General features: G+C 42.5%; 2 protein-coding genes across 3 annotated transcripts; both read right to left on the reverse strand.

Moving 5' to 3' along the window:
* Window positions 1-625: 625 nt before the first annotated feature.
* LOC128409079 (tripartite motif-containing protein 10-like) lies at window positions 626-12,172 on the reverse strand. Its single transcript, XM_053379282.1, has 8 exons — window positions 12,066-12,172; window positions 11,189-11,631; window positions 9,533-9,628; window positions 7,591-7,821; window positions 7,065-7,087; window positions 6,002-6,120; window positions 2,817-2,846; window positions 626-2,192 (listed from the first exon to the last, which is right to left on the reverse strand). Exons 2-8 carry the CDS (start codon window positions 11,588-11,590, stop codon window positions 1,675-1,677), a joined length of 1,419 nt encoding a protein of 472 aa, XP_053235257.1. The 5' UTR covers window positions 11,591-11,631; window positions 12,066-12,172; the 3' UTR covers window positions 626-1,674.
* Window positions 12,173-15,148: 2,976 nt separating this feature from the next.
* Window positions 15,149-27,706, reverse strand: LOC128409120 (oocyte zinc finger protein XlCOF6-like). 2 transcript variants are annotated; one of them, XM_053379353.1, is made up of 3 exons: window positions 24,904-25,764; window positions 22,507-24,464; window positions 15,149-16,628 (listed from the first exon to the last, which is right to left on the reverse strand). In XM_053379353.1, the coding sequence occupies exon 3, from the start codon at window positions 16,600-16,602 to the stop codon at window positions 15,703-15,705; it is 900 nt and encodes a 299-aa protein (XP_053235328.1). In that variant the 5' UTR covers window positions 16,603-16,628; window positions 22,507-24,464; window positions 24,904-25,764; the 3' UTR covers window positions 15,149-15,702. The 2 variants fall into 2 exon arrangements, with proteins under 2 accessions (XP_053235328.1, XP_053235326.1); XM_053379351.1 differs by lacking the exons at window positions 22,507-24,464; window positions 24,904-25,764 and adding an exon at window positions 27,684-27,706.
* Between the last annotated feature and the right edge of the window lie 203 nt (window positions 27,707-27,909).

Genomic DNA, 27,909 nt, shown 5'->3' on the forward strand with positions numbered 1-27,909 from the left:
CAGGAGGGCTGGGAGAAAGCAACTGAGCATTTATTTCTAAAGACAGCTCTTCTGCGCAAGAGATGCTTTTTGAAATAAAAATACTGCAACCAGCTAGTAGCAGGGCCCAGTTCACCCGTGAGGCAGTTGCCTTAGGGGGCAGATTGGGGGCCAGTAAGGGAGGGGCCACAGATCCAAGCCCCAGGGACGCTGCTTTCCTCACTGCCTCCTCCCCTGCTGCTCTCTAGCCTCCTTTTTTCACCCCCTGGGGCAGCAGCTTCAGTGGGTGATAACTTCAGCAGCAGTAGCAGGTGATCACCATTTTCTGTTTTGCCTCAAGAGGCAGTGGACTCTGCAACACAAGAAGTGGTGGACTCTCCTTCTGGGATCAAATCAGAAATCTCTCTCATTCTGGGATCAACTCAGAAATCAGGACAGCTTCTCTAAATCAGGGACATCCCTGGAAAATAGTGACACTTGGAGGGTCTGTCTTTCCCTGCTTTTTCATTCGCTGCCTCTGGTCTCCTGCATCCATTTAGTAGAGGAGGAGAGAGGTATTGGCCTTCATACTTCTCCTCCACCCCCACATAACCAAAAGCACAAGGAGACACACACACACACCATTTTGGAGTGAGGACCAAAAAAATAAAATTGTTTTACTATTTTATTACCTATTTTCGCAGTTCAATCTATCTATAAATTTTATTGTTTATAGCCAATGGCTACCACAATACAATATGAGCACAAATCACGCAGCTGCAAAACAAAAGACATTGCATGCACCAGACCAGGATAAATCTATAGCGTCCAAAATTTATTTTCACATTTCTTTCAATGGGAAGGATATAGGGCAGCAGAGTCCAGGTGGTGAGGTCCAGATTAGAGTTTCTATCATCCTTGACTGTCTGCCCTGCTGGCTGAAGCTGATGGGAACTGGACAACAACATCTGGGGACATCTCAATGGTTATTCTGTGATATACAGAATCTACAAAGGATTAAGGCACTGATCCAGAAGAGAATGAACTGAGAAGAGGCCCCACTGAATTATCTTGGAGCAACTATAGCTAGGGGCAGGCTTCATTTGCAGCAGGGGTTGGAAGCTTGTCCCTGACTTAAATCCCCTTATTTCTTCCTCTGGAGATCTGAAGTCTACAAAGCAATGTGCTTTGTTGTTTTATTCAGAATAAGCTCACCGAAATCAATTGAGCTAAGTTACCCATGAGCACGACTTTCAGTGGGTATAACTCCAAGCATGATTATCCTTGGATGCAACTCAATGAGGTTTCCCTGCCGATATGGGTGGAGGGATTGCTTTCTAGTAATCCACTTCAGCAATACAAAAACGCATGTCATCAGCTGGTGGAGATCTAGTGCAGAGGGAGAGGTGGCAAAATAAAAAATGAAACCAGGGTTGGACATCAGTGACATTGAAATAAATTGTTTGGAACTGCTGGAAGTGTTGCTGTCTTTTTTGGAACAAAGCTGCAGGGAGAACGCTGGGGATGGGATGGGAAAAGCAAAGCCCACTTTTTTCATATATCTGCTGATTGTGGCTGGAATGAATCCTCTCCGAGGACCTCTGCAAAGATGTCAACAGAGCTCTTTGCAAATAAACGTTCCCTTTCAGAGCAATCATTTTGCTCTGGAGAGAAACGCCTCCTGGGCCCAAGAGGTAGATTTGGTCCCCTTAAGGCTTAAGCCATCCTGAGTTGGGTTTTGTTTCCTGACAGCCAAAAGAAGGGGAGGAGCATCTCTCCAGAGAAGGAGGCTCCTAGGAAGGTGTAGAGATGGGCTCCTGTGTCGGCATCGAAGAAAGACACCTCCCTGCCATCATAGTTCAGAGTCACTCGGATCCGCTTGGGCTTGTTGCTCAGGGACAGTGGAGGGTTGTCAGGGGGGTTGAAGGCACTATACCAGCCTCCCCTCTTCCCCACAGCCCAGACCCCTCCTTCAGGACTTAAGGCTAAGCAGCCCTTTCTCCTCACTGACTTCCTGGCAACCCCAACAGCCCACATCTCCTCACTTCCCACAATGACTTCCCAGTAATGGCTGCCTTTGGTGAAGCCCTCACGTCCCAGCACAGCAGGATCGCTGTAGAACCTCTCGGAATTGTTGGGCAGGTGTTGATACTCGTCTCGCCATCTCACGCTTTTGCAGTCCTCAGACAGGACAAGCCGAGGATAAGCTGTGGCTGGATCCAGAGCGACATTTGCTGTTGGGGAGAGAGATGAGGCGTAAGGAAAAGAGGCAGAATCCGTGGAAAGAGAGGACACACCAATGCAAGACAAAACCCAAGAACCAGGTTCCCTCTCTCATGAAATAGGACTTCCTTGCATTGCATTCAGGATTGGGACCCTCCTCTCCTTCCTCCAGATGATAAGTGCCCTTTTTGCTGTCTTTTAAATTAGGCTCTCTCTCCCCCCCCTTATTCAATATATGTTGCTGGATGAACATTTTGTATATTCTGTTCATTGTCTTACATTTTTCTGACTTTAAATAGCTTTTACGTTGTGTATTTTATCTGCTCAAGTCGTTCTGAGACATTTTCTCTGTATAAAGAGATTGATAAATGTAATAAAGAAACAAAATAATAACGTTATTTATGCTGTACCCCTCCTGTCAATCCAGGTATCTCAAATGACCCAGAAAATGTTTACTTTCCTTTTTTGTGTGAGTGGATCCAGGAATTGGATGCCATGATGGCTGCTACATCACAGTGCAATTCACTCAAGTTACGCTACTGATAGTTCCAAGGTCTGGGGGACAGGCTGTTTAAACTCAATAAAACAACATTTCCCATCCCCTCTGTGAATTTGGTCTTCCATTGGAAATTTACCTTTCTGAGCCAGTCTGAGGAATACAGTGTCTGAAGAGGGAAGAAGATAGAAAGTTTAAGCACTACAGTATTGGACCTTTGGTAAATCTTGTCACAATAATATGACTTCACAACATACTGCATATTGTTTATTTAAAGTTAAAGAAATTAAGTTGAACAAATATTTTTTAAAACAAACTAATAATAATAATAATAATAATAATAATAATAATAATAATAATGTATGTATACTGCCCTTTACCAGAATATATCAGGGTAGTTCATATGGGGAACAGATTAAAATAATTAAAAATGTAAAACACAGAAATAATAAATCATACTAGAAAAGATTGTCTATGAACCTCATAGTTCAGAGTAGGATCAATAGTGGTGCATAAGCTCTGCAATACCAGTCTTAGGCAGGAAGACAAAGGGGAGCTCGCCACAGCCTTACATCTGCCCCAAGTACACTGGTGGCTCCGATGGTGGGGGTTATTAAAGCCTCAATTGTTTAACATAACAAGAAACTAAACTTGCAGAGGCAGAATTGGCAAAGCTCTTAAGCAAAAGGAAGTCCCAGACCTTCCAAGTGTCCCTAGTTTCCAGGGACAGTCCCAGATTTACAGAAGCTGTCCCGGTTTCTGATTTGTCCTGCTTTTCCTTAGGACATCTCTATTTTCATCAGAGAAATGTTGGAGGGCATGAAGTCCTGCCTCACTGAATTTTAATTTCCAGTAGCATTGCCCTGGAACTCTAGAGATGGTTTTTGCATCAAAGGTTGGTAGGATCATATATGGTATGTTGCCCTCTCAGAGCACACGACACAGCTCTGTTGAGTACTCAGATACACAGGTTTGCCAAATGAGGTCAGTTTGGAAAGCTTATGGTTTCTCTTCCTTTTTTTGCAAGCAGTAACACTTCCGTACTCAAATTTCTATATGGTCTATCTGGATATCAATCACAGAAGGCAGAGAACTCAGTTGAATATAGATGTCATCTTCAACACTGCTTGCACTGTGTCCTATTTTTATGGCCTTAATGTACTCCACATTGTGGTTGTGGTTCTTGTTGGAAAGTGGATAAAAGCATTTTGGGGGTTTGGGATTCTTTCAAACCAACATTTAGGTAGAGGCTGTTTGGAATGTTCCCCTTACTTCTCCAGTGAAATGTGGAATCTCTTGTGAGACCAAGATGGTTGCAGCACTGGATTTTTTCATTCTGTGATTTGCCCTGAGATCTAATAATGGAGTGGTATAAAAATGATAGATAGATAGATGATAGATAGATAGATAGCTAGATAGATAGATAGATAGATAGATAGATGATAGATAGATAGATGATAGATAGATAGATGATAGATAGAGCAGATGCGGGTTTGAGTCTGAGGAGGAGGAGATGCTTCATTTTTTTTTAATAAATATTTATTAGTTTTTCACAGATTATAAAGACACAAATCATAACAAAACAAAAACATAAACACACACAAAACACAAAAAATACCACATGTATAATTTCAAACCCTTTTTTCATAAAAGATTTTCCCGACCTCCTCATACCTCCCCTTACTGCATTCCAATCCCTAATTAATTATGATCAACAAATCCTTCCCTATTTTCTAATAAATAAATTTTAACCTTTCTTTTCATATTACATAATGGTTACAACATTCAACCTCATATTTTCCAAATCCACAACGTCTCAGCATTCCACAATTTTACAATGTTTCTTAAGATAGTCTTTAAATTTCTTCCATTCTTCTTCCGATGTCTCTTTTCCCTGGTCTCGGATTCTGCCGGTCATCTCTGCCAGTCTCATATAGTCTATAACTTTCATCTGCCATTCTTCCACGGTGGGTAGTTCTTCTGTCTTCCAATACTTCGCGATCAGTATTCTTGCTGCTGTTGTAGCATACATTAAGAATGTCCTGTCCTTCTTTAACACCAACTGGCCAACCATCCCCAAGAGAAAGGCCTCTGGTTTCAAATAATGGAGTGGTATAAAAATGATAGATAGATGATAGATAGATAGATAGATAGATAGATAGATAGATGATAGATAGATAGATAGATAGATAGATAGATAGATAGATAGATGATAGATAGATAGATGATAGATAGATAGATGATAGATAGAGCAGATGCGGGTTTGAGTCTGAGGAGGAGGAGATGCTTCAGTAGGGTAATAGGTGCTTGTTGTGAAGCCCAAGCAAACTCTGAGAACCTCCCAAAGGACCACTTCTGATTGTGTAGATTGGCAACACTATGCAAAGGAGATTCCATATAGTTATGAACAGAAACATGTTGGAACAAAAACTCAGGACTTTACAATACAATACACCCTAGTGCATTTGCAGCAGTTACCATTCCAGCCTCTGAGTTTGGATTTGATATCCTGCCTTTCACTCCCCTTCAGGAGTCTCAAAGAGGCTAACATTCTCCTTTCCCTTCATCCCCCACAACAAACACTCTGTGAGGTGAGTGGGGCTGAGAGACTTCAGAGAAGTGTGACTGGCCCAAGGTCACCCAACAGCTGCAAGTGGAGGAGCGGGGAAGCGAACCCGGTTCCCCAGATTACGAGTCCACCGCTCTTAACCACTATACCACGCTGGCTCTCTGAGGACGAGAATGGCAATATAAATGGGGCAATGGGTAGTTGTGGGGGGGGGGGATGATGACTAGGCTGCAAAGAAGGAAGCTCTGCTGGTGCTACCACTGACTATTTGGCAAGAACAAAATATAATGAAGAGTCTGGCATGTTGGTACTAAAGGGTTAAGAGGTAACAAGTCGCTCTAATCACTGAGCAGCTGGAAGTCATTAAGCATCCAAGAATGTGAGTTAGTTTGTATAAATAGTCAGTTCACTCAGTTTGTGGCCGGTGGGCTGATATGAGTTAGGTTTAGAGTAAAGTTTTCTTTATGCCGGAGATAAAAGCATGTGTGCTTTATCGCCAGGGTTTTTTCTTTTGTAAATAAAGTTTTTTCCTGAGTTCCAAAGTGCTTGCTCCAGGATTCTTCATTGAAAGGTACTGACTCTCCTGCCTTCTTCACCGCTGCACGAAATTCTCTGCTGAGATATGATTTATGGCGTTGGAAGCGCACTGGACGTTCACTTAACATTAAACTAATTAAAGTTTAATGGACATGGCATGCTCATTTTCAGACTTATACAATACCTAGCATAAAATCCTCACCGCCATTATTCATTACCTTTGAACTGCTTCATGTCACCTTGCAGAAGGGGATTTGTAGCACAGAATTGCGAGATCCTTTTCTTCAGCTCTGGAGGGAGATCCACTGGATTCCCTAGTCTCTCTCTTTTCTCATATCTGGTGGAGAAAAACAATTTTAAACCACCCAACTCCAAGGAATGCAAAGGAATTGAGAGGAGGAAGGAACCGCTGGAAAGCCAAGAGGGAGAGGCAAGCACAGAGGGATTGAGGCCCAGAAGGATGGAGGAGATTATGGACGCCAAAGCCAGACACCTGGGGGCCAGAAGACAGTCTCTGAGTCTCCCCACTTACATCTATGCCAGTAAAAAGAGATGTCAAGTGATACCATTACGCTCAGAGTTTCTCTGTTTCCAGCTTTGCTGCATTGCCTATAACAGGGTTGCCATTTGTCCGAAATTTCCCAGACATAGCTCAACAACTTTGCCCCACAAAAGCCCAACAACTTCTGCATCCAGTTTTTAATTTTTTGAAACATGGCAACCCTAAAAGGGCATAAATTATCTGAGTGTATTGATAGCACACTGCATATTTCATTCCATCACCCATTACACGGCACTGGGCCATTCTTGCCCTCTTTTCAACCGATTGCTCAGTTCATTTTTGCCTTGATTATGCCTTTGGGCTGCTCTAACCATTTGTTAAAATTCAACAAATGGAATCAAATGCAACTCGAAAAAGCACTTCAAGAAATAGCAGAGTGGGCTACAGAAGACAACTCCCACCATCTTAAAAGTATATGTAAGGGTATCTAAGAAGAAGTTTAAAAGTCTAGAAAAAAACTGAAAGGATTTTGCCTGGCTCTTAAAAGATGTTTTCTATTCTTTGTCATTTTCTGAGAAAGAGAACAAAGGAGCAGAAAAACAGGTTGGACATGAGGGGTTCAAAGGAGGGCTCCTGTTGTTACCTGCGAAATGCTGCAGGTGTGGGGAGTCCCCTCTCTCTCCCTTGGAGCCTGGAGGGGCAGGTTTTATGTACTGGGCTCCTCAACCCTTCCCAGCCTCATGAGGAGAAGCTACTGGAAATGAGAAGGACCCACTTACCTCTGCAAGGTGCTCCTCACATCCTAGAGAGAAAAAGAGTGAGAGAAGAAGGGAAATCAGTGCCTGCCACAAGAGAGACCCAGGATAGGATTCGCTCTGGCCCTTTGGGGCTGTGGGTTTCCCATGGAGGAGAGATTCACGAGATTATTGTCAACAGACAAAATTGCTCCATTTCGACGCAGTGAAAGGTGAACTATTAGATGCAAATGAATAGAACAAAGTTGCTCCCACTTTTTAAAATCTGCAGGGAAACTTCCCAGTTTTTCATGCAACGTAAGAGAGAAAACCCACATTTGGAAAACAATGGAAAGAAGCTCCCATAGAATCGTAGAATTGTAGAGTTGAAGGGAACTCGAGGGTCAACTTGCTCCTCTATAGAACAGCCCTGGCAACCAAATATATATATTCCAACAGAATATATATATTTATATCTATAAATAAGGAAACATCAAATCTTTAAAAACTTCCCAAAATGATAATAATTCCCTTATAAACACACATTCAGCTGCTTCTGCCAAAGCCTTACCCGGAGGAGTTCACTTCCTGGCTGCTGGCGTTTCTCCTCCATCTCCTGGATGATCCTTTGAAGAGAGGAGAGTTCCTCAGAGAGCTGGTCCATGAGCTGATCCCTTTTTGCTGCAATCTCTTTCTCCACCTTTTCCATCTGATTCAGCAGGCGCTTCTCTTGCTTTTTGAGAAACTGGCGCAGTTGCCTGAACTCACTGGTTGCCTTTTGCCTCTCTGTTTCTGTTAATTTCTGCAATAAGCAAAATAAAAAGAAGAGGAAAGGAATTCAGCATCTCTATTTGTGTCCAATCTTCGCAGAATAGAGGGGTGTTGAGAGAATTCCACAGGAAGGGCAACTCTGGCTTCTCAAAGCCTACGGGAACGCCTCTCCTGGTATGCCCCGCGGAGGACCTTAAGGTCCACAAATGACAGCATTTTGGAGGTCCCAATTTGCAAGGCGGTTAGATTGGTCTCAACTAGGGCCAGGGCCTTTTCAGTGCTGGCCCCGACTTGGTGGAACGCTCTGTCACAAGAGACTAGGGCCCTGCGGGACTTGACATCTTTCCGCAGGGCCTGCAAGACAGAGCTGTTCCGCCTGGCCTTTGGTTTGTACTCAGTCTGGCCCTTATGTTTCCCTCCCCTTATGGGTTTGATCTATGGGCTACTTTTAAAATAAGGCTGCATTTTAAATTGCATTTTAACCTGTATTTTAAGTTGGTCCCCCCGCCCCCATTAAGTTTTTACTGTAATTTTACTGCTGTTAGCCGCCCTGAGGCTGCCTTTGGCAGGGGAGGGTGGGGTATAAATAACTATTATTATTATTATTATTATTATTATTATTATTATTATTAGCACGTTGAGAAGTCAGGAAGATGCTGACTCTGAGACTTCTAGACTGGGTGGGAAGTGTTGGGGGTAAAATGTCAAGGATTGTAACAAGTAATTTGACCCAGAAAGGGCTGGTGGTGTAAAGCAGTGTTCCCCAACTGGGGGGCCCCCATGATATTCTAAGGGGGCCACAGCAAGAGACTAGGGGGCCACAGAGGGCAGTGAAAAGTGTAGCAAGAAAATCCTGATTGGCCGGCTATTTGCTTGGCTAAACCCAAGTGGGTAAGGGGGTGCCCACCAGGGCCTGGCACTCCTTTTTGCCATTTGCGTTTTCTTGGAGTAGTCCTGTTTTTTTTTTCTGGCAGGAGAGGGCGATTGCTGAGGCTCCCGTTTCAATCAATAGAGCCCACAATCTAGAACCCTCTCTTGCCTCAGTCACAAGAGACTAGGGCCCTGCGGGACTTGACATCTTTCCGCAGGGCCTGCAAGACAGAGCTGTTCCACCAGGTCTTTGGCCAGGGCACAGTCTGACCCCCTCCTTTGGTAATCCTCACAGAACTCTAGCCCAATGGTTGCCATTAATATGATTTGAACTGATTTTATAACGAAATGATTTTAGAATGTTGTATCATTTTACTGTTGTTAGCCGCTCTGAGCCCAGCTTCGGTTGGGGAGGGCAGCATATAAATAAAATATTTTTTAAAAAACCATGTCAGGTAAATGTGGTGGTGGGGTGGCAATGGGTAGGGCTGGGTGAGCCGGAGCTGCTTTTTTGCTGCGCCCTGGTGGCAGCCTGGGCCTGACTCAGCAATCCACCCCAGCGCCTAGTGGATCGGGGCCTCGGATGTTGCCGAGGCGCTTTATAGGTTAAAACCAGCACTTTTAATTGGGCCCAGAAACTAATTCGTAGCCAGTGCAGTCAGGCCAGTGCAGTCAGAAGAAAGTCACACTGCGTTCAGCGGGCCTTACTCCCAGCTAAGAAATTTTAGGAGATGAGGGCTTTCCAAAGGACATGTGTTCTGAGGACTTGGGCTGCCTCTTGGCTTTTGTTTCTCTGCATTTTACATGAAGTTTCTCAATATGAGGGTGATGGTTTACGTCCTCCCTCCCTTCCCAGTGTCCAGGTCACTTACCAGCAGGTCTTCGCTTTCCCTTTTCACCGCTGCTTTTTTTACCAGAATTTTCTCTCTCTCCTCCAGCAGATTCTCCAGGCAACTATCCATCACATTCTGAAGAGAAAACAAAAACTCAGGATTGATTTGCAGAGAGTAGAGGTGGACGATATGCATATTTTCTGCCATGCATTCAAGCGCCTGGGAACAAGGCCGGCCTGCGCTTAGGAAGAGTGATAGGCTTGAAGCTGCTCTATCTCCTTGCAGAGGATGCGATCCTAGGTTTTAAGTGAGTAGTTGCAAAGTGCTTTCTGTTATTTTTGAGTAAGACCCGTTTGTACAACTCCTGCTATTTCTATAAATGATATTTTTACTAGAGGCTTATGTGAATTGCTGAAACAGGCACATAGCCTAAAAGGTAAATACAAATATATGTATAATTGCCATTTTTAGGGCAATTTCCTGTTTGATTTCAGCTTTAATTCAAATTATGAAGTTATTCTAAAGTTCAGTTTACATTGCTAGATAGCATGTGAGAGGAGTTTTTCAAAACTAAAATTAATCAAGAGTTATCTTAGGTCCAGGATGAGTCAAGCTCCGATCTCTGGCTTGGCCATCTTGTCAATTGAAAATAAAGTAGCGAAAGGAATTGATTTTGATTATGTGATTTCAAAATTTGGAGAGAACAAAGTTCGGAAAAAGGGGTTTTAAGTGCTTTTGCATACAATGTTAAGTAAATAAACCAGAAAATAACACCTGCAACTGTAAGTATCTCATTTTTCCTTCTTTTAATAATTTCAATGTGGGGGGGGGATGACGAGAAATTTTCGCACGGGGTACCACCTGACGTTGCTACGATTCTCCTGTCAGATTCCTAAGATTCTCCTGTCAGACCGCACAGCTGCTGTGTTTGCAATGAGGAGAAGGGTGTTCTTCACCTCTTGGGATGGATGAAACTATCCTTTACAAAATGTTCTAGGAAATGTCAAAACAGAATCCCTTAATACAGATTTTTTTAGGGGGAAAATGGGAGCCCTAATAATAATAATAATAATAATAATAATAATAATAATAATAATATATTTATACCCTTCCCATCTGGCTGGGTTTCCCCAGCCACTTTGGGCGGCTTCCAACAAAACACTAAAATACAATAACCTATTAAACATTAAAAGCTTCCATAAACAGAGCTGCCTTTAGATGTCTTCTAAAAGTTTGGTAGTTATTTTTCTCTTTGACATCTGGTGGGAGAGCGTTCCGCAGGGTGGGCGCCACTACCAAGAAGGCCCTCTGCCTGGTTCCCTGTAACTTGGCTTCTCGAAGCAAGGGAAGACCCTCAGCGCTGGACCTCAGTGTCCGGGCAGAACGATGGAGGTGGAGACGTTCCTTCAGGTATACTGGACCGAGGCCACTACCTACAGGGCCGGAGTTCCTCACCCCTGGTCTAGCCCCTGCCCTCCCCTTGCTGTGGTGTTGGAGCAATAGGAGCTGTTTTCATTTGAAGGGAGAGGGCAGAAGGTACCCTCCAGTATTGGTAATTTGCTGAGGGGACAGAAAACTAGAAGCACCCTTGCAGTGGGAGTTATTTTCCAGACACACTGAGACAATATTCTGCAAAGAGAATGAATGGTGGGGAGGAGGAAGGAGTCAGTTACCAAGTGCAAAATGACTTCATACCTTGTATTCCTGGACAACTTCTTCCTTGAGGACCACAGTGTGTGATTCATGTTCCGGGGAACGTTCACAAAACATGCACACCAATTCTTTATCATCTCTGCAGAACAGGTGGAGTCTTTCCTTGTGTTTCTCACATAGCTCCTTTCCTCGGAGTTTAAACTTTTCTGATATATTTGCCAGGTCCCAATTGGGACGGAAATTCCCTTTCTGGATCTTGGCTCTGCAGACAGGACACTCCAAGTCCCCCACACCCTTCTCTTCCCATTTATCGCTGCAGTTCTGGATGCAGCCGTGACAGAAGTTGTGGCCGCAGTCCAAGGTCACGGGGTCTGTCAGATAGTCCCTGCAGATGGGGCACTTAACTTCATCCTCCACATCTGTGGATGGAGAATAGGAGGCCATGGTGGATGAAGAGTCTGCGGATTTGTTGACAGAAGAGGCAGCTGTAGAAAAAAAAGCAAAATGAGAAGCAGCTAGAGGATAAAGGCCAGTTGGGGGGGGGGGACTATTGGTCAATAAGCATTTCCAAATCCTTCCAGCTGGCTCTGCTGGCTTGAATTCGACAGAAGGTGCCTCCAGACTGTGTGTGTGTGTGGATTCAAGCACATTCTGGAGCTAAAATAGATTAAATAGCTCCACCATCCTAGTGGAACAAATAAAATTTAAAAATGCTTGGCCTTTTTGTGGTCTGCAATGGAAGTTTCTTGCCTGGGGCTAACAGTTTCTGTGTGAATGTCTTATTTTCCACAGGATTGTGAAGGAGAAGGGAAGGGTTAAAACACCCCTGCAGGCTCACTGAGAACTGAATGAAAACAGCCCTTTCTGAGCAACCCGCTGCCTGGGAGCATAAATTGGGGTCTAGTGGTAAAATACTCACCCCTGGATTAGCTTTCTCTTGCTGCCAAGATGCTGCGCTGACTGATCCACGAGAAATTCTGAGGTTTCCTTTTTTCCCCCCGGTCAGCTATTCCTGCTCTTGCTTCCTCGCCCTTTCTTTATGACAGGGCAGAGAAGTGCGCATGATGTAACTACAACCAGGAACTGTTGCCTTAAATGGTGCTTCTGGGAATGCTCATCTTCCTCCCTCTCTCCCTTCACTTCTCAAATATCACTGATTTCCTCTTCATCTTTGCTCCACCCTCAATATAGAAGTCTGCAAAGAAAGAAAGAAAGAAAGAAAGAAAGAAAGAAAGAAAGAAAGAAAGAAGAAAACCACCCTTCTCCATCGTTATTGAATTGAGCATTTGTGTGAGACGTCTTTATACTAAAGAGAACAAAGACATAGTTTCTTTGGGGGAGGCATGGAAGGCTTTTTAAAATCAGAAATATTACAGTAAATGGTTAATGAGTAACTGCTTTGGCCTTTCTAGCATGAACTTTGCCTGACACTTCAGCCACACCCATTTTGTTCCTGATGCAGATACAGACTGGCTGTTCCTCTGTGTGTTCTGGGAGATCAAGAGGAAGGGAACTGGTCACAGTAGGAGGAAGATTCCCTGGCTTCTCCAGCAGCCTGCCTGATCTCTTCTTCTTGGCACCCCCCCCCCCCGCTTCTGCCTCTGATTCTGGACTTCTCTCTGGTGCAGACTCTCCCTGCTCACTAAGCCCTGTTGCCCCTTCAGCTTCTGACACCTCCTCCCCCCCACTGTCTACTCATTTTTCTCCCTCTGACCACCCATTGTTATCCCACCTCTACTCCCCTAGTTCTGAGCTTTCTTCCCCTGGGGGTTCTCTTAGAGGTCCCCCAGCTCGTGTCTCCCACCACTCCTCATCCAGTCAGTCCATGGCAGTATGCCTTTCTTGGCTGCCTTCACTGTCACTCGTTAGGCTCGGTGCGGAGCCCTTACCAATTTTTGATAACATTTTACAGGATCTTTCCTCCAGTTGTGTTTGAGCTGTCTCCTAGCTTCCTTCTTTGCCCTAAGCTCTGGAGTAGACCAGGGAGCCAAGTGGGCTCCACAAAGTGGGAGAGAGCCATTCAGATGTTCCAGAGGTCAGTCAGGGCTTTCACAGGAGCACTAGTCACCAACTGCCTACGCCATGTGCTCTTTACCCGGCCTGCCCCATTTCCCCCATACAGTGGGACCTCGGGTTACATACGCTTCAGGTTACAGACTCCACTAACCCAGAAATAGTACCTCGGGTTAAGAACTTTGATTCAGGATGAGAACAGAAATCGCGCTCCAGCGGTGCGGCAGCAGTGGGAGGCCCCATTAGCTAAAGTGGTGCTTCAGGTTAAGAACAGTTTCAGGTTAAGAACAGACCTCCAGAACGAATTAAGTTCTTAACCTGAGGTACCACTGTATTTCCCCCTACTCTGAAGCACTGTAATTAGCCCCCCCCCTTCTCCCAAGCTCCTCTCTTACCAGGCACATCCTGCGCTCATTTAAAGCAAAACAACCAAAATTTAAATGTTATTGTTTAGTTGTTTAGTCGTGTCCGCCTCTTCATGACCCCAGAGCACGCCAGGCACTCCTGTCTTCCACTGCCTCCCGCAGTTTGGTCAAACTCATGCTGGTAGCTTCGAGAACACTGTCCAACCATCTCGTCCTCTGTCGTTCCCTTCTCCTTGTGCCCTCCATCTTTCCCAACATCAGGGTCTTTTCCAGGGAGTCTTCTCTTCTCATGAGGTGGCCAAAGTATTGGAGCCACCTCCAATAAAATTTAAATATCCACAGATTAAAAGCCATTTTAAAGCATTTTAGACATTTGGGGCAGTAAAACCAATAACGGAGACCTGAAAAGGAGACCCTAAGCACTGCCCCAACCCAAGAGTTTGCTTCAGCATTATTTTTTAATATGGAGGCTAGATTCTGCCCTCCAGGTCAGATGGAAAAGGCCTCCCCGCAGTGGAGAAGTCCTCCAGCATGAGTTCTGGGGCCATGAGTTCTGTGAACTAGACCCTCCATGGCCAGAAGAGAGCTACCACAGTGAAGCAGATCTGACTCGCCTGAGAAATAGCTGGATTAGGGCTGTGCAAAGGCATCTGGGAGCCCACCCACAGCCAGAGGAAGTCAGGGCATCCATGCCCATTGCTCCCTGGGTCCTGAACCAGGAGAAGAGCTCCACCTTTTGGTTTTCTGGACTTGCAAACAGGTCCACTCTTGGGAGGACAAAGTGATCCCCTATTTGCTGCAAAACCTGTTGGCGAAGGCTCCCTTCCGCCTGGGAGGTCTGCTATGTGGTCTGCTGATAGGGATTATAGATTCCATCACATCTGATGGCTTCTTCCTTGGATCAGGTCCCTTGGGCATACTGGTATTCTGTGTGGGCTCCCCACCCCTAGAGACTTGTGCCCATGGCTATTTGCACCTGTTAGGGTGCTGTTAGATGGTAGCCCAAGAAAGTATAAAGACAAGGGAAAGTTTCTAACAGTCCTTATTTATTTCAAACTTTATAGAGAGAAGCTGTAGAACCCAGCCTCTTGGATAATGGCATTGTCCCAAGTGAATCTCCACCCCCCCCAATCTCTCCCACCTCCTCATTCGCCGCCATCAGCATCACCTGCTCTGCCACTAAGTGTTCTTTGTCTTCAAGCTCTTTGCTCTCCTACTTTTATGGCTCACTGGGTTCCCCAAGTTTGGGAAAGTGTTACGGATAATAGTTTAATTTCCATAAACCTGCCCTTCTGCATTCCTTGAATTTCATTGTCTGTCTGACCTCACTTTTTTCGTTCCACCCATGAACACACGTGTGTGTGTGTAGAGATAAATATAACAAGCTTACATTCATGCTTAATGCATCTGACAAAGGACATTTCCAAACCATCTCTGTTTTGGGGTGGGATTCAGTCACACACAGGAAAATTCAGGTTTCGTAATTAAAGCTGCTTTGGAGTTCTTGCACAACAAACACACTTCACCAAAAGACTGGGCGCTCTGCAAGAAACAAAACGACCGGGCCAGGGGGGGGGCGTGGCACAGACCAACCAAACTATACAGTGGAATACATGAGAATGAATCTCTTGAAAGGGATCTTTGCTTTATTGAAATTTCATGAACCCATTACCAGCAAAAACCCATTTTGAACAACAAAAGTAGATTATTAGTAACTGGCCCAAAGGAATCCAAAGCAGCCATATTCACAAACTGAGGAAGTGTACGTGGGAATGATGCACTGAAGCAGGAAATCCGGATCCAGCTCTCTGTTCTGACCAATAAGCAGCATTGTGGGGAAAGTCCAGAATGCCAGATTCCAAGCTATCCAGATCAACAGTTCAAATTAAAAAAGCAAGGGTCTCCAAACAGCATGGCCCCGAAGATGGAAAACAAACACTACCAAATTCTTTTCTGCACATCCAGAGACTTGACAGTCATCGTCACTTATCAGGAACACGGGGAACCCTGAGCGGAAAACTCCATACATTTATATGGTTATCCGCCTGTGTGAATTTGCTTATGAATATTAAGGTCTCCACTCCCTCTGGAGCTCTTTCCAGATTCCATACATCTATAATTTCCCCCCGTGTGAGTTAGCTGATTTTTCCTAAGGTGTTCCTTTTCAATGAAGCTCTTTCAACATTCAATACGTTTAAATGGCTTCTTCCCAGTGTGAGTCCGTTGATGTTTTCTAAGTGATCCACTTCCACTGAAGCTCTTTCCACATTCAATACATTTAAATGGTTTCTTGCCCGTGTGAGTTCGTTGATGTTTTCTAAGTGCTCCACTTTCACTGAAGCTCTTTCCACAGTCAATACATTTAAATGGTTTCTCCCCTGTGTGAGTTCGTTGGTGTGTTCTAAAGTGTTCAATTCTACTGAAGCACTTTCCACAATCAAGACATTTAAATGGTTTCTCCCCCGTGGGAGTTCGTTGGTGTGTTCTAAGGTTTCCCCTTTCACTGAAGCTCTTTCCACATTCAATACATTTAAATGGTTTCTCCCCTGTGTGAGTTCGTTGGTGTGTTCTAAAGTGTTCAATTCTACTGAAGCACTTTCCACAATCAATACATTCAAATGGTTTCTCCCCTGTGTGAGTTTGTTGATGCATTCTAAGTTTCCCACTTTCACTGAAGGTCTTTCCACATTCAATACATTTATATGGTTTCTCCCCCGTGTGAGTTCGTTGATGCATTCTAAGGTGTCCACTTCCACTGAAGCTCTTTCCACATTCAATACATTTAAAGGGTTTCTCGCCCGTGTGAGTTCGTTGATGTTTTCTAAGTGCTCCACTTTGATTGAAGCACTTTCCACATTCAATACATTTAAATGGTTTCTCCCCCGTGTGAGTTCGTTGATGTGTTCTAAGTGATCCACTTTGACTGAAGCTCTTTCCACATTCAATACATTTAAATGGTTTCTCCCCTGTGTGAATTTGTTGGTGTATCCTCAGTCTTCCCCTGTGACTAAAGTACATGCCACATTCCATGCATTTAAACTGTTTCTTTGTTCTTCCTAATGAATTCACAGGCTCCATAGAATACTGGCCGTCATCTTCCTCACCTGTTTGGGAGTAGAGGTGAGAGAATCCTGTTAAGACTTTCAAGAAAGACAAGAAAGTGATTGAACACATTCCAAACCCAATGTCCACATTCTGTTATTTTAACACTTTCCCCATTCTCCACTGTCCTCTCTATGTTCCAATTTATAGCAATGCAGATGAGAAAATGGCAAGAGCAACACATGATCACTCCATTCACACTAAGTAATACAGCATCATTTTATAATGCAGATCTATGGTGGAATTGACTTATTAGACACATCTCTGTATTTTTCTTTTTCAAGTGAGGAAATGATCTCAGGCTCTAGTAGTAGTCTCTCCAATGAGTAAGAAGTAAAACTTTAGTGTTACTATGCCACATGTAACTGTAAAAATATTGCAATGTTTTAGAACATAAGAAGACCCTGTTGGATCTGGCAAAGGCCCACCTAGTCCAGCATCCTGTTCTCACAGAGGCCAACTGTTAAGATTCCTGCTCTATGACTGCAGTCATGGGTTTGATGTCTATCACATGACGGTGTATGTTTTGACTCCACAGTGTGGGAAGTGACGAAGACAGGATGTTTGTGTTACTGTGTTCCGTGAAGTGGGACTAGTGTCCTTTGTTCTTTCTCTTTTGATGCTAGAGAGAGAGGAAGCCATGTTGCAGTGCTCCGTGTGTGTTTATATGCAAACAAAGTAGATTAGCCAAAATGCTGAGTTTCTGAGTTCTGTTATGCAAGCTGCAAACACTCTGCGGATCCCCAAGTGTGCTGATGTCTGTTGGCATCGGTCGCTGTGATGTTCGGGCAGAAGAAAGCTTTTAAAGCTCCCGAACGAACGACCAGGAGGGACAGAACATGCCAGTCGGACATGTGTCTCTGCCAGGGTCCTACTCGAGAGTAGTACAAGCTCCTGACACCAACTATGGGAAACCAGCAAGCAGGATTGGAGCATAAGAGCCTTCTCTGCCCTCCTGTGCTTTCCAGAAACTGGTATTAAGAAGCATTATTGCCTAGGACCGTGAGGGCAGAGCACAGGCATCAATTTAGTCCTCTTTTTCAAGCTATCCAAGTTGTTGGCCACCACTGTCTCCTGTAGGATGGGAGTCCATAGATTAAAAAAGGAGAAATGCAACCAAGAACACTTTCGGACCACAACTCAATAATTCTTGAACTAAAAGGTCAGAAAAATACTCCAATTAGAGTATCGCTAACATTTTGGGCAATAGAATGAAAGGTGTTTTAGCAGAAATAATTCATCACAATCAGTCCACTATGTCAGATGAAGGATAACATAAGGAATATAATTGATATTATTGAATATTTGGAAGTAAGAAATGAGATAAAGCATCCTCAATGTTTATAGATGCTGAAAAGGCTTTTGATAACGTCTCACGGGTTTTCATAGAAAAAATGAATTTTGGGAAGCATTTGGGAGAGGAATTGATGCCATTTATTCTGAGCAACAGGCCATGCTGATTGTTAATAAGGGTTAGATACAGCAAAGTGTAAGATAACGAAAGGGACAGGACAATTATGTTCCCTATCACCATTATTATTTAAGTTGGTATTAGAGGCCCTGGAGAGATAAGAGCAAAGAAATTACATAATTAGAGGAATAACAGTAGGAAATAAAACATATACCGTATTTTTCGTCCTATAGGATGCACTTTTCCCCCTCCAAAAATGAAGGAGAAATGGGTGTGCATCCTATAGGGCGAATGCAGGCTTTCGCTGAAGCCTGGAGAGCGAGAGGGGTCGGTGTGCACCGACCCCTCTCGCTCTCCAGGCTTCAGGAAGCTCTCCGCAAGCCTAGGGAGCCTGCGGCAACTCCCGCCGGGCTCCCCAGGCTTGTGGATAGCAGCCTGCATCCCGAAGCCTGGGGCGCGCTGAGCAGCACGCCCCAGGCTTCGGGCAGATATTCACAAGCCTGGGGAGCCTGGCGGGAGCTTCCGCCGGGCTCCCTAGGCTTGCGGATAGCAGCCTGTTCTGGGGTCGGGGGAAGCTCGGGCTTCCCCAGCCCCGTGCCTGGGGGGGAAAATATTTTTCCCCCTCTATTCCCCCCCCAAAAAAAAACTAGGTGCGCCCTATAGGGTGAAAAATATGGTAAATTAAAAGCTTTTGTAGTTGACCTTGTAATCTCAAAAATACTCTACCAAAGGTGTTAGAAAAGATACAGGACTTCGGGCAGGTCATAGGCTTTAAACTATTTCAATTCAATTCAAAATCCTTTATTAGGCATAGCACACCACACATTATCAAACAAACAACATATACAAACTGTATAAAATACGGGCTCAGCGAACACAATTTATCCCAGTCCTATTCTTAACTCCAAGAGATAAATCGGTGTACATAGATAATATAATACAACACAGCAACATCACCTACCATTAAGAACCACTAAGTCTCTTTATCATGGCCCATTCTTTCTTCATGGACAGCACTTAAAAATTCAGCTACTATTAACGTAATTTGATCATCGCTGTCCGCCAGCAGGTCCTGAACAGTTGGTTGTGTAAAAATCTGTCTATTAAATTTTAGGGCCTCAAATAATTGTCTTCTGGCATAACTGCCAAAATCACAGGAAAAGAATATATGCTCTAGAGTATCGAGTTCCTGTTTTCTGCATTTGCAGAGACGCTCTGATTCTGGGATAGCTAAGTATCTTCCTCTCACTACCACCGAGGGAAACATGTTAAATCTGGCCAACATAAACAGCCTACACGATTCATGTTTCTTAAGATTTGTCATGTATCCCTTTTGGAAATCTCTACACAAAGGGAGATTTAAGTGGATAGGAGAGCAGGTGCTGTGCTTTGCAACCTCAAGCATGGCGAGAACACTTTTTTCTGTGAGGGTCTTCCTGATAATTTCCCATATATCTTTGGGATCAGAGATTTCAAAATCAGTTAGAGTGAGCCCTATCGAATCCAGTTTTCTCCTACAAATCACTGATAGATTGTAGATTGCACTATCACTTAAAAGATCGTAAAGCAGAGAATTAGGGGATAGGGCTCTATAATAGAGGAAGATCCAATATTTCAAGGTCCTCAGCCATGCTCTTACTGATAAAGGCAATATTCCCAATTCACAACATATTGTTTCATATTTTTCAGAGTTTGCAAGTCCTAATAATGACCTCAGAAGGGATGCGTGATATTTATCCAACCTCTTGAGGTCACCTGAAATCCACACTGGTGTGCCGTATAAAAGTTGGGCACAAAGTTTCATGTCAATCACTTGCAATACAGCTGGAATAAATCTGTTTCCTACTGGAGAAAAGAAATAGGATTTAATATGGTGGGCTGTCACTTTGGCCTTAACTATTGCAGCACATATATGTGTATTCCAATTCATATTATTCTTGAATGTGATTCCCAGATAATTGAAGTGCTTAACTTCCTGTATTAGATGTCCATTAATTATACAGCCTTTTGGGTTCCCTCTCTTTCTGAATTGCATAATCTTTGTCTTATCATAATTAATTTTGAGATTATTGATAGAGCAGTAGTTTGAGAAACTCTTAAATAATTTTTTTAAACCCAAAACAGAGAGTGAAATGATTACAGCATCATCTGCATAAAGTAATAAAAAGAGTGGGCTATTGTTTAAATAAGGAGTATGAGTGGTTGCGTTTTGAAGAAATAATGGTAGGTCAGATAAAAATAGATTAAATAGGGTAGGGGCCAAGATACAGCCTTGCCTAACTCCTCGATTATTCAGAATAGGACCTGCTAGTCTACCATCTTTTGATACTTTAACATATATTTGGTTATTAGAATGTAAACTTTGAATCAGTGTAAGTAGATATGGGTCGATACCAAGGTGTTCTAGTTTAGTCCATAGTTTGTTGCAGTCGACCGAATCAAAGGCACTTTTTAAATCTACAAATGCCACAAAGAGTTTTCGTTTATTTCTCATGACATATTTCTCATGACAAGATGACTTAACACTAGAGTTGACGAGCCTGCCTTAAAACCAGCCTGCTCTTTACCAGGTAGACCTTTTGTCAGCATCCATTCTTCCAATTTAATAAGCAGAGATTTGGCATAGATTTTACTTATGCATGGTAACAAACTTATAGGCCTGTAATTCTCTTGGCAATTCCTATCACCTTTTTTAAAGATCGGTACCACTATTGAGTTGTTCCACGACTTAGGTACCAGGGCTGAGTGATAGATAGAATTAAAAAGCGGCACAAGTTTAATGGCCCACCATTCTACATCTAATCTCAACAGGTCTATTGGAATGCCATCCACACCAGGTGATTTCCCTTGCTTAAACGAATAAATTATCCTTTTCATCTCCTCAACAGTAATTTGAAATTGTGTTGTTTTTGCCAGAGAAAATTTAAAATTTTCCTTATTACATACTTGGTGATCATAAAAAACAGCAGTAAAATGTGAAATCCAAGCCTCATCGCTTATATTAGGGAAATCAGTGATATCTTTTATTGAGAGAAGTGACCAAAAAGTTTTGGTATCTTTAATTTCTAATGCAGTAACAATTTTAGACCATTTGGCTAGTGCGAACTCAGATTTTTTTTCCAGGAGCATGTTCTTAAAAGCATTTTTCATTTCAAAATAAGTCTTCCAGAGACCTTGGGAGTTGGTAATAGAGGCTTCTTTTAGACAAGTTCTAAGTTCTTTATTATAGTTAATACAATCTTTATCAAACCAGTTATACTTATTTAAAGGTTTGTTGCTGAACTGAGGGTCTAAAAAAGAAGAAAATAATTCCTGGATAGTCTTATAATAACAATCATTGTCCTCCAAGGGCATCAAATTTTGGTTAGCCACAGGTTCGAGAATAACTGGGTTATTTTCAAATACTGCTAATAGATCCTCCCTATTTTTATCACTTATATAAATTCTTTTGGCATAAATAGTCTTATCAATACTATTAAGAGGACCAATACCATTATTTCTAGGATTCCTGTACATCTCTAACACTATTGGGAAGTGGTCACTCTCTGAGCGAGGTACAACTGTAAAAGAGGCAACTTCGTTTAACATTTCAACGGAAACTAGACAATAGTCGATTACGCTCCTACCCCTTTTGGAGCTGAACGTAAAATTTCCTGGAATATCCGGCCACATTGAGCCATTCAAAAATGAAAGATTAAATTCTAAAACCAATTGTAAAAGTTTTCCTCCCGCTTTATTAATAATGATGTCCTTTGAATTCCTCCCTATTCTCAATGGAAGTGGGGCATCTTCAGCCAGATTTGAGACATAGCATTTATAAAGAGCTGTATTATCTAATCCAATTCGAGCATTGGTGTCTCCCATTACAATCAGGGGGATATTTGTAGATTTACTGCGTATTAAATACAACTCTTCAGAGACTATATCCCAACCATAATCTGGCTTTAAACTAAACAAGAAGAAGACTTAAGTTTTTGGTAAAAAACCTGACGGAGTAAGACAAAAAGGAATTACAACAGAAAACAGAGTTACGGTAGCTATACATAAAAAAGTCAAATACTTAGTTTGGTTGATAGCTAAGAATATTAATATTTTTAAACACAATTTTTAGAATGTGTGGAAAGAAAGAAAAAGAGTTTTAGATCTATGGGGAAGAATGAATTTATCATTTTGGGGAAGAATCTCAGTAATAAAAAATAATGTATTGCCAAAAATGTCATTTTTATTCCAATCAGTCATGGCGATAGGCAACACAGGATGCGTTGAAAAATGGCAAAAAGACATATCTAGGTTTATCTGGCAAGGGAAGAAACCAAGGATAAAATATAAATTATTTACAGTTGTAAGAGAGAGAGGAGAGAGAGCCAGTGTGGTGTAGTGGTTAAGAGCGGTAGACTCGTAATCTGGGGAACCGGGTTCGCATCTCCACTCCTCCACATGCAGCTGCTGGGTGACCTTGGGCTAGTCACACTTCTCTGACGTCTCTCAGTCTCTCAGCCCCACTCACCTCACAGAGTGTTTGTTGTGGGGGAGGAAGGGAAAGGAGATTGTTAGCCGCTTTGAGACTCCTTCGGGTAGTGATAAAGTGGGATATCAAATTCAAACTCCTCTTCTTCTTTCACCCTGCTGGATTTGAAACTTTAGTATGAAGCATCCTGTATCTGCTAGAACCGGGAATTGATTACATTGGAAAACACAGGTATTTTAGATCTGGGAGGACATTTTGAAATACCTCTGGGAGGTATTTTAGATCTGGGAGGTGCATAGAGCTTTTCAGAATCATATACAGTGGTACCTCGGGTTACAGAAGCTGCAGGTTACAGACTCCACTAACCCAGAAATAGTAGCTTGGGTTAAGAACTTTGCTTCAGGATAAGAACAGAAATTGTGCTCCGGCGGCATAGCAGCAGCGGGAGCCCCATTAGCTAAAGTGGTGCTTCAGGTTAATAACAGTTTCAGATTAAGAACAGACCTCCAGAACGAATCAAGTTCTTAACCCGAGGTACCACTATAGTAAGAAAATCAATTTTTAGGGTATGGGAGAAGTATAAAAATTTGCTTGAGCAAATAAAAAATTGCTGGTGGCTTTCCCCCTTGAAGCAATATCTCTGAAAAAATGGAATATGAGAAGTAATTGGCCGATTTACAGAGAGCTGTTAACTGAAGATGAAAACCAACTAAAATTAAATTTTTTTGAAGAGATAAGGAAAGCTGTAACTGACTGGTTACAGTACCATCAACTAAACAATATCTTTAAGACAGACAAAAAGAAAAGTTTTAGTTATGAGATATCACAATTTCAAAATGAACTCTTAGGAAGTAACAACAAAAATCTGTCTAAAATGTATAACTTGCTCCTTGAATGGTAACAAAGGATGAACAAGTCAAATCAGTTATGATTAAATGGGCAAAGGACTAAGGGCATAACATACAAATGGCAGATTGGGAGAGGCTTTGGAAAACAGATCTGGACTTTACAGCTTGTTGTACATTGAAATAAAACTATATGAGAATGATGTATCAGTGGTATTTGACTCCTAGCAAGTTATTTAAAATGTATAGAACAAATTCAAATACCTGCTGGAAATGTAAAGAGACGTGGGTACCTTTTACTATATGTGTAAATGGTTCTTCAACATCAACTTTGATGGCCTGGTCATGTTGTGCGGATGCCTGATTATAATCTTCCAAAGCAACTACTCTACCCCAAACTTAAAAAGGGGAAACGTAATGTTGGTGGTCAACAAAAGTGGTTTAAAGACTGTCTCAAGACAAATATTTAAAAATGTAGTATAAATACCAACAACTGGGAAACGCTTGCCTGCGAGCGCTCCAATTGGAGAACGTGTCATGGGCTTTGAGGACACTCAAACTCGGGATGCAAGGGAGAAACGTGCTAGGAGGAAGGCACGCTTGGCAAATCCACACTGTGATCAACTCCCGCCCGGAAACCAACGTCCCCTCTGTGGAAGGTCGTGTGGATCCAGAATTGGCCTCCACAGTCACTTACGGACTCATTGTTAAAACTGCGTTTGTGGAAGATAATCTTACTCAGGTATGAGTGATTGCCAAAGAGAGGAAGAGAAAAGAAAAGAGATGTGGTGGTCATGTAAGATAACAAAATTATTTTGGGAAATGGTATATAAGGAATTGAAAAAATGTTTAAAACAACTTTTGTTAAGAAACTAGAAGCCTTTTATTAGGAATTACAGGTACCAAGATCCCAAAAGACCAGGAAAGACTATGTATGCGACAACAGCTGCATGGATGTTATTATCCCAAAAATGGAAATATGCAACAATCTTGATTAGGGAAGAATGGCAAGTCAAACTGCTAGACTCTGCCGAAATGGCAAAATTTACCACGAGACTCTGCAGTCAAGAAGATAAGGAATTTAAAAAAGAATGGGGAAAATTTATAATTTTGCCTAAGAGATTGTTGTTGTTGTTTAGTCGTTTAGTCGTGTCCGACTCTTCGTGACCCCATGGACCAGAGCACACCAGGCACTTCTGTCCTCCACTGCCTCCCACAGTTTGATCAAACTCATGCTGGTAGCTTCAAGAACACCATCCAACCATCTCATCCTCTGTCTTCCCCTTCTCCTTGTGCCCTCCATCTTCCCCAACATCAGGGTCTTTTCCAGGGAGTCTTCTCTTCTCATGAGGTGGCCAAAGTATTGGAGCCTCAGCTTCACGATCTGTCCTTCCAGTGAGCACTCAGGGCTGATTTCCTTAAGAATGGATACGTTTGATCTTCTTGCAGTCCATGGGACTCTCAAGAGTCTCCTCCAGCACCATAATTCAAAAGCATCAATTCTTCGGCGATCAGCCTTCTTTATGGTCCAGCTCTCACTTCCATACATACACCTAAGAGATTACTGCAAGCAAATCAAAACGTTAGTTGGACTTTAAGAATCACTTGTAAAGTAAAGAAGTTTATGGACAATTTAGGTAAATGAAAACTGTGGGAAATGTATCAATATTTAGTTGGCCTATATATAGAGATTTGTTGAAGGATCAAGAAGGAAAATGGAAATTAAAAGATTATGAGGAAATAAAAGATCATTTTCAGAGTTGGTTACACTACAGACAATTACATGAGATGTACAAGGAAGACAACAAGAAGGGGTTTAGTTATACAACTTCTGGATTTCAAAGGGAAGTTATAGAAGAAGTGAAGTTGCTGAACAAAGCATATAGTATCTTGCTAGAATGGGAAATAAAAGATGAGGAGGTCAAATCAGTTATGATCAAATGGGCACAAGATATAGGACACAATATACAATTTGAGGACTGGGGAAAAGCGTGGAAAATATTTTAAAAATTTACAGACTGTTCTCTTTTGAAAGAAAACTATATGAAAATGATGTATAGATGGTATATAACACCAGTACAGATAACAAAAATGTATAAAACCGGGTTAAACACATGTTGGAAATGTAAAGAAAAAGAAAGGACCTTTTATCATATGTGGTGGGAATGTAGAGAAGTTAAAAAAAAATTGGGAAATGATATATAATGAATTGAAAAAAAATGTTTAAATTAACATATGTAAAAAAACCAGAAGCATTTTTGTTAGGGATTGTAGGGCAAGACCTGCCAAAAAAAATAAAGGACTTATTTATGTATGCTACAACAACGGCAAGAGTCTTGTTAGCACAAGGATGGAAGAATGAAGAAATCCCAACGAAAGAACAATGGCAAGAAAAATTGATGAGCTATGCGGAATTGGCCAAATTGACATATAAACTGTGTGAAAAGAACAACAGTGACTTCAAGGAAGAATGGGAGCTTTTTACAAATTACTTAAAAAGACAACAAAATGATTTGGACTCCTTGGCAGGTTTTGAATAAACATCCACAAATTTATTAACTGAACACATGATAGATAAAGTAAGGATATGTACAATTTTATAATATGCAGAGAACAATATGTGCAAATAAATCAGAGAGGGGAGCTGAGGGAAGGCCTTGGTGGGGGGGAAAGGGAGGGAATAATGTAATTGATTATGTGGACTGATACTTTGTTATGCTGAAATTGTTTAAGAAAAATACATTAAAAAAATAATATTTAGTTTTGCAAAAATTAATATAAGGATCCATGAAAGGAACGGGGAGATGTCATGAGATTCAGAGAATCTCATTAAATGATTATATAAATGTCTTTGATATCAATTTATACAGTGGTGCCCCGCAAGACGAAATTAATTCGTTCTGCGAGTTTCTTCGTCTTGCGGATTTTTCGTCTTGCGAAGCACGGCTATTAACGGCTTAGCGGCTATTAACGGCTTAGCGGCTATTAACAGCTTAGCGGCTTTAAGAAAAAGGAAACAAAGTCGCAAGAACTCGTAAGACGTTTTCGTCTTGCGAAGCAAGCCCATAGGGAAATTCGTCTTGCGGAACGACTCAAAAAACGGAAAACTCTTTCGTCTTGTGCGTTTTTCGTTTTGCGAGGCATTCGTCTTGCGAGGTACCACTGTATTTGTAAAAACCACTAAAAACATTTCAAAGAAAGGGTAGTCAATAGATTAACTATGCTTCTGTTGATTCATCTTTTGTAGCCCTTAAAGACTGATACAGTGGTACCTCTTCTTATGGACGCAATCCATTCCAGGGTGCTGTTTGCACCCTGAAAAGTCCGTAGAGCACCGCTTCTGTGCATGATGCAATAGAGCGCTCCTGCGCATGCGCGAAGCACACAGAATGCTTCTGCACATGCGGCATTTGCAGCATTCGCAACCCGAAAATCCACAACCTGAACCTAGTGCAACTAGAGGTATTATGGCCTAAGCTTCTGTGGGCTGCAGTCTAACAAAGTGGACTCTTGTCTAGGAAAGCTGGTGCCACTATAAACTTATGAGCCTCTTTGTTGGCTTTGTGTACTAATTTTGAAATTTGGACCAAAGTTGTATCACAATATCTCCATGTAAGCTTAGGGATGGACAAAATTGCAGGGGTGCTATAAATTATTATCCCACTCACTCACTCACTCACTCACTTTCACACACAACCCCGGTCTGTAAGATTGGCAAGTTTACACAATTTGCTTATAATTCCTATGCCCAATGCCCAATCTTCCTATGCCCAATCCCATGTACAGAGCCTCCAGCCACAGGAATTGTGTATCATGATAATGGGTCCTTTGTCCCTAAACAAATCAAACTGGGGAGGTGCATGCAATTATTGTGTTTGGATGCTGGTGGAATGTACCACTCTGACCCTGTCTATAAAAAATAAAAGTAATAGAAACAATTTAAATATATGAAGTATAAATAATTACAGGAAAGCATTTCCATTCCCCTTCACCCGTTTTTCAGGATTGGTGTGCAACATCTTTATCATCAATTAATCCCGCAGTGGAAATAAAACGAGAGATTTAAAAGCCTGGAGGAAGAAAATCTGCCCCCACTACTTTATGAAAGGGATTCCAAAAACAAAGAGCTGCTTTGGAGAAGGCCTCACCCCTTCATTCTTACTGCCTGGAACTCCCTGCCTTTTGTCTCCTCTCCATCTTTTCCCCTTTCTCCCGCCACCTTCCATCCATCCCTCTCCCCATCTCCTCTCCCCTGGAACTCACCAGATTTCTCCAAGGGTCCTGGGAGGGAATGCTCAGAGGTTGTGGGGAGGGATGCGGGAGAGCGCCTGACCAGGTCATCTGTCCATCTTCCTCCTTCCATCCTGGCCAGGGTTGCAGCTTCAGTCTCAGCTAGGTTTGCAGGTTCAGCTTCCTGAGGAGCCCAGAATCCAGAGCAAGTTACAGCTTCCTTGGAGGGAGGGAGGGAGGGAGGGAGGGAGGGAGGGAGGGAGAAGAAAAGGCAGTTTCAGAGCTCCTGCAGGGATTCTCCTGCCCATGGGGATTCCGGTTCTGGTCTG

Source organism: Podarcis raffonei, chromosome 2, assembly GCF_027172205.1.
Source record: "Podarcis raffonei isolate rPodRaf1 chromosome 2, rPodRaf1.pri, whole genome shotgun sequence".
Taxonomy (NCBI): domain Eukaryota; kingdom Metazoa; phylum Chordata; class Lepidosauria; order Squamata; family Lacertidae; genus Podarcis; species Podarcis raffonei.